This window comes from Prunus avium, chromosome 5 (assembly GCF_965620075.1).
Source record: "Prunus avium chromosome 5, drPruAviu1.hap1.1, whole genome shotgun sequence".
Classification (NCBI taxonomy): domain Eukaryota; kingdom Viridiplantae; phylum Streptophyta; class Magnoliopsida; order Rosales; family Rosaceae; genus Prunus; species Prunus avium.
The window spans coordinates 24,469,986-24,483,040 of record NC_142288.1 but is presented as its reverse complement, the minus strand read 5'-3'; the positions used below and the strand labels follow the sequence as shown (position 1 = coordinate 24,483,040).

At 37.4% G+C, this 13,055-nt stretch overlaps 2 protein-coding genes and 1 long non-coding RNA gene across 4 annotated transcripts; 1 reads left to right on the top strand and 2 right to left on the bottom strand.

Moving 5' to 3' along the window:
* Positions 1-375: 375 nt before the first annotated feature.
* LOC148294547 (uncharacterized) lies at positions 376-1,083 on the top strand. Its single transcript, XR_015835893.1, has 2 exons — positions 376-585; positions 691-1,083. It is a non-coding gene; the product is annotated as an uncharacterized LOC148294547 (long non-coding RNA).
* LOC110757804 (forkhead-associated domain-containing protein / FHA domain-containing protein) lies at positions 870-6,382 on the bottom strand. 2 transcript variants are annotated; one of them, XM_021959533.2, is made up of 12 exons: positions 4,970-6,382; positions 4,662-4,796; positions 4,407-4,551; positions 3,771-4,073; positions 3,068-3,326; positions 2,652-2,821; positions 2,421-2,531; positions 2,190-2,241; positions 1,954-2,057; positions 1,751-1,879; positions 1,577-1,666; positions 870-1,411 (listed from the first exon to the last, which is right to left on the bottom strand). In XM_021959533.2, exons 1-12 carry the CDS (start codon positions 6,253-6,255, stop codon positions 875-877), a joined length of 3,321 nt encoding a protein of 1,106 aa, XP_021815225.2. In that variant the 5' UTR covers positions 6,256-6,382; the 3' UTR covers positions 870-874. The 2 variants fall into 2 exon arrangements, with proteins under 2 accessions (XP_021815225.2, XP_021815226.2); XM_021959534.2 differs by having other exon boundaries at positions 2,652-2,818.
* Positions 6,383-7,650: 1,268 nt separating this feature from the next.
* Positions 7,651-12,784, bottom strand: NIP5;1 (NOD26-like intrinsic protein 5;1). Its single transcript, XM_021959531.2, has 4 exons — positions 11,782-12,784; positions 9,063-9,482; positions 8,921-8,982; positions 7,651-8,412 (listed from the first exon to the last, which is right to left on the bottom strand). The coding sequence occupies exons 1-4, from the start codon at positions 11,995-11,997 to the stop codon at positions 8,214-8,216; spliced, it is 897 nt and encodes a 298-aa protein (XP_021815223.1). The 5' UTR covers positions 11,998-12,784; the 3' UTR covers positions 7,651-8,213.
* Between the last annotated feature and the right edge of the window lie 271 nt (positions 12,785-13,055).

The window sequence follows — 13,055 nt, the reverse complement described above, 5'->3', positions numbered from 1 at the left end:
AGAAAAATAATCGTTTTTTAATTCCTTTCAACGGATTGCGACGGCTGACTTGGCAGATGCCTATTGGGGTGCTGGGCTGGGTTGTTTTTTTTTTTTTTTTTGGGTCAAAAGCTGGGTTGGGTTTCATTGGGCATGTGATAGGTTAAGTCTGCGTAAGCATGCAACATTTTTACCTAACTTTCCTTCCAGCATTCATACATGTTCTGCTAAATACCAAGTTTCAGCCTTAAAAGTTTGGTATGCAACATTTAACCAGCTTTCCATCCAGGTCCAGCATTTAAAAGTGTGTATACTGTACATAATACATATATATTTCTGTTAAATATCAATTTGAGCCCTAATGGAGTGATTATAGAATACATAAATACTGCGTATTCTAATGCAGGCCTACTGCTTTTATTTGGGGCCAGAGATCATACACATGTATTCGTATCGTAATGTAGAAGGCAAAGGAGATTTAACGAAATGGAAAATTGTACCATTATTTGTAGAAGCAGCACCATTTTCAGCTGACTTTCCAGGACCTGCTTACACAAAGAACATGAAACTAGAGTTACAAGCAGGCTAGCAGCTTATTAATCAAAGGTAATATACTAGAGGATCGTAATTACCACTTTGGGTTTGTCCATTCTTTTATTTTTGCCTATAATGATCTGGTGACTTTGAAAGTTGCTGTATATTTTCCTCCAGAAGACTCAACACATAAGCTACTTCCTGCCTCGTCGGTGAGATCAACGGTTTAAGCAGGAAGATGTGACAGTGAATATCTTGCTGAGAGATGCACAGCAAGATTTCTATCTTGCATAAACAAGCAGTTATGGTCTTTAACTCTTTCTGCTCCGAGTAATCAAGCATTTTTGCTCCAGACGGGGATTCAACAGCTCTGGGATGAGTCTACTTGGATCCAAAGTTTCTCGGCATAAGCCTTCTCCTCTTCCTTCTCTTCTGCAACATAATCAGTCACCTCAACCACTTCATCTTCGTCTGGCTCTGGATTCTCTTCCATAATTTCCTCGGTTGTAGCTGCTTCTATAAGTCTTTCTCTCTCTTGCTCAGTAAGTTCAGCTAATGCCTCCCTCATAGCCTTCCTTGTTGCTGGCCTGTCTCCTGGCCCATATTTTGGAGCAGGCACAACATATGGCATAACAATATCATCCAAGTTTGTGCTGTTTTTTAGGGCACTACCATCTGTCTCTGTTTGGGGAAAGGTGAAAATGATCCCAAGTTCATAGTTGCAAATATGAAGCATTTGACCCAAAGAAGAGTTGGCATTCCCTAGTCCATTCATGTTCAAACCAAATGGACTATTAATTGGTCGTCCCCAGGCAGCTGCACTGAAATTGTGTGAACCGCAATAAACCCAGCCAAACGAAGATGCATCTGTCCTTGAGTGGAAGCGTCTCCGTGCCACCTGCATATATTAAAAATGTAACGCAGATAAGATGCTACAGTCGTGAAAATATATCATATATCCAATAACTTAGGACAAAGAAACAGTTTTCATTTGATGCTGATAAATTAGAGGTGGAAAACATGAAGAAACTGTAATTATTTAAAAAGACGGAGATTTTCATACCTTGATGTGCATTGGATGTCCTACTCTATCATAGGGACAAGGAATTGCATCATGAAGTATGTCTAAAGTCCTGAGCCTTTGCCATGTTTTCTACGTAAATCAAAAAAGTTGTATGGTCAACAAATAATAAGATCTAGACTAGAGATTACAAGAGACTGAAAACGATCACCATACCTCAGAGAAGCAAAGAATGCGTTTTGAAGGAAAGATTCCATTACATGCATTCTTCACTCTATCAATGGTTGGAAAAAGTATTCTAATGGACGGACTTTTTGATTCTTGACTAGCACTCCAACAGCCCCACTGTTAAGAGATCCAATGAATAAACATGGCATAAATTTTTCAAGATTTTCTATAAAAGGCAAGGGTCTAATTACCTCTGGATCAGACTCTTCAGACTCGAATTCCGAGGATCTTTTTCCTGCAGCTGCTGAAAATGCAGCTACAAATTTTGCATTGATTGACCCAATAGAAGATGCGCCTTAAATTTTTTTTTTTAAAGGAATCCAACAAAAAATAATCAGAACATGTCTTTGGAGTTCCTTTTTTCATTAATGAATATACATCTTCCAATTTCTTACAAACAAATTAGGATTGTGCAAGATACACTCACCATAAACAAAATCAGAGTCAAGTGATTCAGGCCATTTATATTGACCTAAAACCTGATAAAAATAAAATATTTCATCAGATACTGAAATAACATCATAAACTAGAAAGCCACTGAACAGCATCATTTGCATGTAACTACGTAATTACATTGACTGTATATGCAAAACAGATCTAGTGAGGAAGTATATGATAATCAATGATTGAATACACTGTTCAGAAATTTGATGATTACCTCCTGTAGTCGCCAGAGGCCTGTACACCTTTGAATTGCAGCAATCAGGGAGCTCAATGCAATAAAATGCTGAGATTGCATGATCTTTGATATATTCTCAAACTTAGGTCCCTGCAAAAAGCAGCATCAAGTCTGATATATGCCCACTCCAAAATCCAAAACATCATGCTACTATATAGAGTGAGCTCCAATCTATGACTCCACAAAGTATATGCAATAAATGCTGAATACCTGTGACACATGCAGTATCAGTTGTACTTTCTTGCTGTTTCCTCCTAAAGCTGCAGCAAGGGCTTCTTTAGGACAGACATAACCAGAGAAGCTGAATAATCCAATATCCCAAAGTGGAGAGACCCATTTTGCAACATTTCTAGGCAAGAAGCCAAGTTGAACACAATCTACTACAAGGAAAACGCAGTTATTAAACTTGGGTAGCTAATAGCATGAAGGATCACAACTTAAAACCACATTCACACATTTTGGCAATGCTTATTAAACTGTGCTGCATGCAAGAAGAGCAAAACAACCCCCATTCACACAGTTTTATGATTATAATAGGCAACCACCCAATACCAAAAGTATAGAGTAATTAAAAAACAATCTTATAAAAGTGAGGGTGTTTTTGGACCAAGCAATGTGAAATTTACCTCCCTCATAGAAATTATTGGAGTCAGGAACATGAATGTTCACTGCATTTGCATCTGCAGGTACATTTCTGTTTCTTGTTAAAACAATTGATAAAGCTTTAGCTTTTTCACATGATTTCCTGAGGAATGAAGCCAGCTTCTTAAGTTTTGCACCATTTGAGTCTTTTGCATTGTGAAAGAGGTAGCTTAGACCAACCACAGATGCTTCAACTGATCCAAGGAATTTCGCACCAAATGACCCTGATGCACCATGATCAGCCTGACATGAAAAATTAGCTACAAAATCAAAAACCTAGTTTGATTAAGCAGCCACTGAAAAAATCATATTAAGTCTTCCCTATTGGAACTTATAAAATGCATCTGCTAAAAGTGAGTTAAATTCTATCTAGAAAGCTTTCTTGTATCCTTGAAAAGTTGACATTTACTGAATTCCCTACCCACAATAGAAAAAAATAATAATAATAATAATCATGGAAGGAGAGGTGGAAGTTTAACTTCCAAGAAAAACATTGAAACATATTACTATCAATTTAGGCAATGGCTGAACTCAAGTTTCTGGGTAACTTCCCAAGCCAATGAACCAATAAAAAGACAAATGTCTGTAATTATAGATAAGGAAATGTAAAGGTGGCGTTGACATTTGCGAATCAGCTTCCCATTCAAACAAAAAGATGTTGGACCACACACAAATGAAAACACTTACATGCCCGAAGTGCCTGGATTCCAATATATAGGGAGTCTTATATGAATGAACTCCGGGAACAGAAGCAATCAAGTGTCCTGTTGCCCCTCCAAAATCATATTTTGCTAACTCGGCAATCCACTGGGCCTGACTAGGTACATCAGTTAATAGAGATGCCATAAAACCAGCCAGTTGAGAAGCAAAATCAGTTTTTGTGTCTTGATTTGTTGCCCCATTGTGAAATTGAGTAAAAAGGGATGAATAATCAGGTGCGCTTCTACGAGGGAAATCTTGCCACCAGATGGTATTGGTCACTTCATTCCACTGCAAAGTTATAACAAGCAATTAGTAATCTGAGCATAAGATTACATGCTGGAAATAATAACAAAATGTTAAATTAGTAAAAGGGAAAAAGAGTTTGTATGTACCCATCATCCAAAGGCTTTCTACAATTCAGATGCAAAAATTACAAATCGCACATAATTCTCTAGACACTGGCAAAAATAAAGATAAAATCACAGCAAACATGAATTGCAAGTTGCAACTACATCACTCCCAAAGTTCTGATTAAATAAATAAGCAGTGACATTTTGCAAATAGGAAATGTAATCAACATCAACAGAATGGGAATAACAGGAATTCCAACTAAACAAGCACCTGTGTTGCCACTAAATTTGCAGAGGTAATGATGACACGAATACTATCATCCCTTTTTAGAACCAATAATTTTGGATGATGGCAAGCAATGCCATGTCTTTCGCGGTCTTTACCAAAAGCTATGGCCTCGGGAAACAGGGGATGCCTATTTCAATGAAAAACATAAAAAATGAAAATCATTAAATGAAAGTAATGCTCGTGTGCGCCAATACAAGTGCCCATTAAAGAATGAGATATACGAAAAAAATTACTCACACTAAAATTAAATTAGGAAATTTTGGATAAGGTGAAGATGTTCTTTTATCAGGGTTTGAACTCCAACATCTCTCAGTATTATGACAAGCAACTGTTACTGGCAGATGGCTAGGAATCTCACAGGATGACAAAAACCTATTGATACATCACCCTTAGATAATTAGACTGGTGAAACACACGAGTTAAATATAATAAGATAAGATCAGAAACTCTAAATGGTAGGAAAAACTACAAGGATGGTGCATAAACAAATGATAGATGGACATGCTGCCAACAAGAAAGTAGGGAAGAGTTTCTGGTTACCCTACCACAAAATATCACTTGTGAATGTAGCAATAAATAATTGTGAAATACTTTGGACAGGATAAAGAAGCTCCGGCAAGGATATAGCAGAATGATGACTTGAAGAGTTGTGGCCCATAAACGCAAGGCGATTCAGGTAAAATCTCTTGCCAGGAGGTGAACCAACATTGCTACTCCAATTTTTGTTCTTGACAACACCATCAAACCTGTGAGGGTAATCCCTACTCATAAAATTGAAAGATGAAGCCTCAGGACTCCGATCAGCAACATCAGTCTCAGAAGAATCGCATGGAACTGGGACTTCATTGTCTTGCGGATGTAAAGGGTCACAATGAAGACGGAGATGAGCTAAATCACTGTTTCGCTCTGAAACCAGTGCTCTTGTACAGTGATGCATGACTGAGGTTGACTGCATTTTACTTTCCATATTGCAATCTATGTCTGAGGTGTGACATAAAAATGATTTTTTCCCCTTAATAGGGAGTCTATCAACATCTAAACCCGGAGATCCAATCACATTACTTGTTATGGATCCATTGCTAAAAGAATATGTACCACATTTTCGAATGTAAGATATAGGATCATCGCTAAGCAAAATGCGCCTGCACTCCCTCGAGATAAAATTTGCTCTTGCAACGGGGGAAAACGAAGAACCGTCTACCCGGGAAGCAAAAACCCTTTTACATCCCGATGCACATACAGAGACAGATCCTTGGGAGTCACTAAAACCTTGAACAAGTTGATCCTCAAAAACAATCTCATCAACAACAAACCCAATCCGAATCGGATTACAGCAAGAATTTTCAGTTGAACAAGCAAGTGAGACCTGATCTCCATCTGACAACTCCACCGCCACGTCTTCCCTAACCCTAATCCCATTCACAAAAACCCCATTCAAAGAAGCCTTAACTACACTACAACACTCTTCCGGTCTAAATTGAGGACCCGAAATCAATGTGCCGTCAACAATATACAGTTTTCGATTGAGAGAATCAAATATAATCTGACAATGCTGCTTACCAACGCGGCGATCGGCGAAGACGAAGTGGCAGCGGTTGGTGCTGCGGCCCATCGTGTAAGGGCGATCCGGATAGAGGCGAATGGAATTGACCGGAGAGCCGGTGGACGGAGACGTAAGAGGAACATCCAGATGCTTAAGTTCGACCAAAACCGTCGAGCCTAAAGCGCTTCTCGGCCTCTTGCCGTGAAAGAGACGATTTTCTGAAATTTCAACTCCGTCTCTCTTGTTATTATTGGTATGGCCATGACTGTGCTCTGATAAATCTGTCATGACAAGAATATCAATCGAAAGAAATCTGCAATTGAGAAATTTGCAGGTACTGGAAATGAGAAAAGGGCAGGGGAGAATGAAGAGGGTGAAGAAGCCCTCTATTTTCTTGCTGTTAGATTTTCATTTCCCTCCAAAATTTCTTTCTTAATTTAGCGCGGGTTTAATGTTGTGAGTAACTTTCGCCTGGATCTGTATATTTTTTTAAACTGGAGGCCCAGGCCTGCTTGTAAGAAGAGAACCCACCCAAGTCCATTATTTATTGGACAAGCTCACATCCGGCCCATCATCCAACCAATTCTTCCAACTTTTTTTCAACCTATGTCCGTGTCATGCGTGATGTGCACGCCACATCAATATGTTTTTTTTTTTTTTAATATAAGCGATAGTCCAAATTATAAGGGGAGAGTGGTTTCTCATGCACACACTATCAAAATGTCATGGGGGTTCGAACTTGAGACCATTGATTTACAAGTCAAGGCCTTTTTCAATTGGGTTAGACCCCGTTGGCAACCGATTACCTTAAAAGAATAAAAATTGAGCTGTTATTGCAACTCTCAAATAATTTTCACACATGTATCAAAGTACAATCTTTACATTATGTTTTTGTCATAAATGAGTGTATGATAACTTTTTTTGAGTGCTAGTATCAGTTCCTATAGTATGGCCAGTGGCGGAGCCACTCCTAGGCCTGGAGTGGCCCTAGTCCCCTCATATTTTTATCTCTCCTCTATTATATTATATAAAACATATAGAATTTGTAATAAACAACTTATAATTTAAGTTATAGTTCCCTCAAAAACAAATTTGATATGACTAAATTATAAATATTTAGCTCTAAACATGTAATTATTGAATACTTAGGTGTTTTATATACTTGTATTTTCTACTTCGGCCCCCTTAATTTTATAATTCTAGCTCCACCCATGAGTATGACAGTACCTAATATAAAAGTCCCGCGTTAGTAAAATGAAAATTAATCAAGAAAACATGTGATTCGTTCCCTTGAAAGTATGAATTCCTATTTTCTGCCAATAAGAGTTTGATATGTGTGCTTTTTTTTTTTTTGCTGTGCTTTTGATGAATTATTTTTATGCATGTGTCAAACCATGACATATATCATCACTCCAAAAACTAAGTGCTTGACATATACATATACCTACATAAATTTGTTTCCTTGAAAAATTGACTTCGCTTTCAAAACCTCACTTCTAAATTCTAACCAATTCATCCTCCATGTTCAATTAATTGTTTTTATCACGAATAGTATATAATAATATGTCTATCTCTCTCGTTACATTATTTATATATATATATAACGAAATACACAAATATATCAATGTATATACACACACGCATGGTGCTTTCAAATTATAATAATATTAAGAAGAAGCAATGTATTATAATGCAGTTTTATTGATGATATAATAGAGAAAGCAATATACACAGTTTGCTTTCCAAACCCAAAACAAGAAGAAGAAAAAGAAAGCATCACACAAAGCAAACAAACAGAGCCAATCCAAAGTCTTCTCAAAGGGCCCCGGACAAACACCAATCACATACATTTCGAAGGCGTCCATCCAAGACAACGACCCTTGTGAGATGATGGCCTTCGTGCACACCAAACAAGCACACTACTTTACAGTAAAAAGCCACGGGCCAGGGGAGACTTTGCGTCACATCCTCTATATATAGATATATATTCCCAGCCCGCCCTTATTCTTTATAAAATCTGTCTCAAGCTATCATATCACTTCATTATCATCAAATCTTCCTATAATTCATACATAATTGCAAGGACCATGCATATAAAGGAATATTCTTTTATCTTATGTTCGTCATGTTACGTTATCAAACTGTCAATCAATGGATGTGACCTAGATTAACAGGCGAATGACATAACATGTCGAATTATCTGATAAGAGATTATATTCCTACATATGCACTCCTCTTGTATCCATCTAGCGACGGAAGCTCCTGGCCGCGCGCACTGGCTCGTCCACCTCGTCTTCACGGAGCTTCACTGCCGTGTAGGTACCTGCCCCGGCAAGGGCTCCAAGGGTGGGGGCCACCAGGTATATCCACAATTTGGTGTAGTTTCCGGCGGCCACAGCCGGGCCTAGGGTGCGGACAGGGTTCATTGAACCACCACTCGATGGTCTGCCACGACAAAATAAAACAAAAACAATTATTAATATTGTTGTTATGGCTATTATTAGTACTACAATCCGTTTGGAATCTTTTATCTATCAAACTTTCAGTGTAGGGCTAAGCAGCTAAATGATAAAATGATAACAGAAAGAAACATCACACCACACCCAACTTTTCCCTTCAAAATAAATGTGACGTTTCGCCAGCATGCATGAAAATTATTTGTCATAACGAATGAGTCATAACCCTTCTGATTGCCCATGAACTGACAACTTGCCGACCCCTAAACCCCAAAACAAAACAAAAATATGACAACCTTTTGTTTGTTTGTTTGTAATCAGAGATGTATAGATCAGATGTGGCTTCCATAATGGGTCTCTTTTTCAAGTAATGTTGATAAGATTCTAATATTAATTAATATTCGTCCAGCATTTTTCACTTTTTTCAGTTGTGGCCCATGTAATTAGAAAAAGAGAGAGAGAGAGAGAGAGAGGTGGCAAATAATTTAAGTACTAACCCTGCAATAAGAATATTCAGCATGACGGTAGCTCCAACTGCTAAACCAGCCAACTCTCCCAACTGCATGTCACCAAAAATTCACCAAAAATTAATTGAATAAGCAAATTGCTTTGAATTTTTGAATGTATGCATATACTTACAGCGCGGGTATCAGTGGCAACGGCAGTGACAACAAACAGGAGATTGAAAGTGATGATAAACTCAAGTGCAAAGGCCTGGCCAGTGCTCACAGTAGGCACCGTGGTGCCGCCCGACATGTACGGATGGAAAGCTCCTTTGAGAGCAAATGAGGCACAAATGGAGCCTGAAACCTGAGCAGCAATGTAGGCAGGGACATGAACCCACGGGAAGTGACGCAGGGCAGCAAAGGCAATGGTGAGAGATGGGTTTAGATGCGCACCGGAGATATGGCCTGTGGACAAGATCACAATCATCACCCCAAGTCCAGCACATGCCGCATTGCCGATCAGCGTCTCTGCGCCGTGGTACTTTTGGTTCACAATTGGTCCGGCGCTTGCTGCAAACATGAGGATGAAGGTTCCGACAAACTCAGCTCCTAGCTGAATATAATACGTGTCGTAGGTTCGATCAGAGAGAGTATTATCCCACACTGGAAAAGTAAAGCCTTGCATAATAATATAACACGTTATGAGCTTCTCCCTTACCCATTGTCAATTGGGTTTAGGGTTTAGTGCACCAATATGTAAAGTTTAGTAAAGTGCCTGCAAACCCACTTTTGTTATGTAATATTCTTAGTGCATATATTTTTCATGTGTGTATATAACAAGAAGCTTTTGACCAATAAGCATCTACTAGGGTTGCTTTTTTTATTTCTTGGGTCTCATTGTCCACCATTGAAACCTTACAAAAGTGCTTCGCAGAATGAGCGGATCCTATAGCTTCATAAGAAAACATAAAAGCAATATTGGTCGAGTGTTTTAGTGTTTTTTTTACTTATGTTTTTGGAAAAGATGCTTTATTAAACACTAAGAGTATACAGCAGATACGATGAAACCATACGAAACCTAACGTAAGCAAGAATACTGGGCGACCAAACCCTACCAGATTTCATTACTTGTGATGCTAATAGTAAGTTAAATTCATTATAAAAAAAAATTATTTATATATATATATAAAGAAAATATACAAAACTTTATCGCAGAACCGTCCTGGATATATTTTAATTGTGTGGTCGGAATAAGGCAGTTGGAGACTGATAGAATTGTGCCGTCATGCTTTCACGACGTTACATGCATGCGTATATATACATATAATATATTATAAATTATATATATTTTACTAAAATTATTAGGTTTGTTAAGAATTGACCAAGTCGCTTAAGGATGCTGTTTGGTAAAATCTACAAGGTTAGGTGAAAATATCTCATTTTTAATACATGTTCGTATGTGTATTCTTATGTTTATTTGATTTATTTTATGTGTTCGAGAGAGTTGAACAAGGAATTATCTTTCTAACAAAATAATATTATCTTTTAGCTTTTTGTACCTTTTCAACTCCACGTTTCAATCAAACAGTAAATACGTCCGACCACAAGCAACAATAATGCACACAAAAAAATCAAGATTTTTTTTCGTCTTGAATGGGAAGTTTTGTCAAATTATAAACAACAACGGAGGTGAGATAAATAAATAAGATTGTCACATCCATTATTATTAAAATTGAGAATTTTATGATTTTGTTAAATGCAGCCATCATGAACAAGGAAAAAAAAATATAGTCATATACCCATTCTTACCACTGATGATATAGATAAACTTTACACCATTTAATTTCTATAAACAAACCAAAAAAACTACAGCTGGCCCTATTGAATTTAATTATGAGTATTAATTTACTTTGATGCCCTATTGAGTGTTTTGGGTGTTTTTTTAATGAGGTTTTGGGGTTGGACTTGTTTTAAGAAATCGATGACAATTTTGTAATTTATAAGACGTTAAAAGCCTTTTTGTTATGTTGTAAATGATTTTTGGGTATGTTTCTAAAGTCCATTTTACATAGGGTTCTTTTAATATAATAATAATAATAATTTGGACCCTATATTGGGTATAATAGTGAATCTCTCAAAACATGTACAGATTTTTCATAAGCAGAAGTTTGTTAATGATTAAAAACCAAATTTGGTATATCCTGACCCTGGGATGAGATAGTCTCTCCTCCCCCTAAACTTTTTAGAACCAACAAAAAAACAAAACCCAGGCACCGTCCCTAACTTCCATTATTATTTGTTTATCATTTATGCAATGTACGTGTGGTCACAAACATCTAGATTTATGTCTATTTTCAAACTCATATTTTGTGGCATTTACAAGTAACAAGAATGATTCGATCATTAATTTTATTAAAAGACGAAACTAAAATTCTTAAAAAAAATTCATACTTCCGATGATGTTGGATAATTACTAATTTCTAATTCCATGCTCAAGAAAGAAAGAAAGTAGAGGGGGAGGAATGAAGTGAAGAGGGATAGAAAACCTATCGAATGTATTGTTATTTTATACAAACATGTTATATTATTAAACTGTTAATCTGAATTACGAGTCTGAATAAGAATATATATATATATATATAATCAACATGTTTATGTTCTCCGACAACGCAATGAAGCTGAAACAAACAGAATCTCCTTTATGGGTTGTCCTAGTCATTCCAAGCTAAGCAAAGGCCTAAAAGCCTAAAAAGCTTAATGACCATTTAGCTATGTTGTTAAGCACATAATGACTAACAAAAACATATTATATTGTCATTAACAAAAAAAAAACCACATCTCCTAAACTGAAACCAACAATCGATCATACGATCAAAAATGTCAAATGTTGCCTGTAGCTAGTGGTTGCATACCTTGCGGGTGAGAGAGACAGTGGGAGTGGGGAAGTCGGTGAAGCACGTGTGAGATTGACCCCAAGTGGGAGCGTTCACAGGCAAGCACTTGCACCGTGGCATTGACTTGCGATCATATGACATAGAGTCCACTCTCGGCCCTGCAAACAGCAGCGCTGGCGTCCCAGGCGTCGCGGGCGCCGACGCTGACGGCGTCACTGGCTCCGATTCTGGCATTCCTAGCTTCTTTTTTCTTTCTCAATTTGATAGAAAAACAAGATAAATTTTTTTTTTTTTTTTTTTTTTGGGGGGTTTTTGAGGAATTGGGTTATGAGTAGAGCTTGGAGTTACATAATTTGATGATTTTTATAAAATTGTTGCTACACGAGCTTTTTGATACTGGCCAGGGCGGGTGACACCAAGAACTACAGATAGTACATATTGAAAATAAATTTAGCTAAAGATTTTTTTTGTTTTTTTGGTTTTTGGGTTGGGGACTTTGGATATGGGAAGGCTGAAAGTTACATACTTTGGAGGTTTTTTTATAAATGTGTTGCTAAGGGATAGAAGAAACGAGCAGAGCCAGAGTGCCAACTATACAGATAACTCTAAAGATTCATACAAGCAATCAAATTGAAATTTTTTTTGGTTTTTTTGAGAAATGAGTTTTGTGGGATTGAATTGAAAAGACTGGATTACATAATGGAAATGATTTTTTTGATGTGTTATTAAGGAAGATTGGGGGAAATGGAAGGATCCAGGTTCAAAAACAGAGTCTTCAGAAATACAGAGGATTTTTCATAAAAAGAGGCTGAAGATTGAAACTGAAACTTAGGCCAGAGATGAAGAAGAAGAAGAAAAAGAAGAGAACGGAGACAAATAAACAGAGGAATTACAATAATGGAGGTGAGCTGAAGATAGAGGTATATGACGTGGGGATTGAAATATAACTCAGAGGCAGTCACCAAGTCAGTGTTGGGATTAATGCAGAGGCGTTTATATAGAGAGGAAACCGAGGCAGTCCAAACTCCAACCTCACCCAAATTTATTTTAAATAAGGCAAAAGTCAATGCCTCCATTGGGCCATGGCATCCATTTTTTTAACAGCTTCGTATACTTTCTGTACAATGCTAATGTCACTGACAGTACCACCCGCAAACCTCGCTGAGACCAGACCACAGCCAACCCCACTCACTGCCGTGATGGATTAGCTTTTTAGTTTACTGATATTTTTCTTTTTCGAGTTCTTAATTTTTTCTCCGTGTTAGGATTAAAGGGCTTTGTCGGTAATGGAA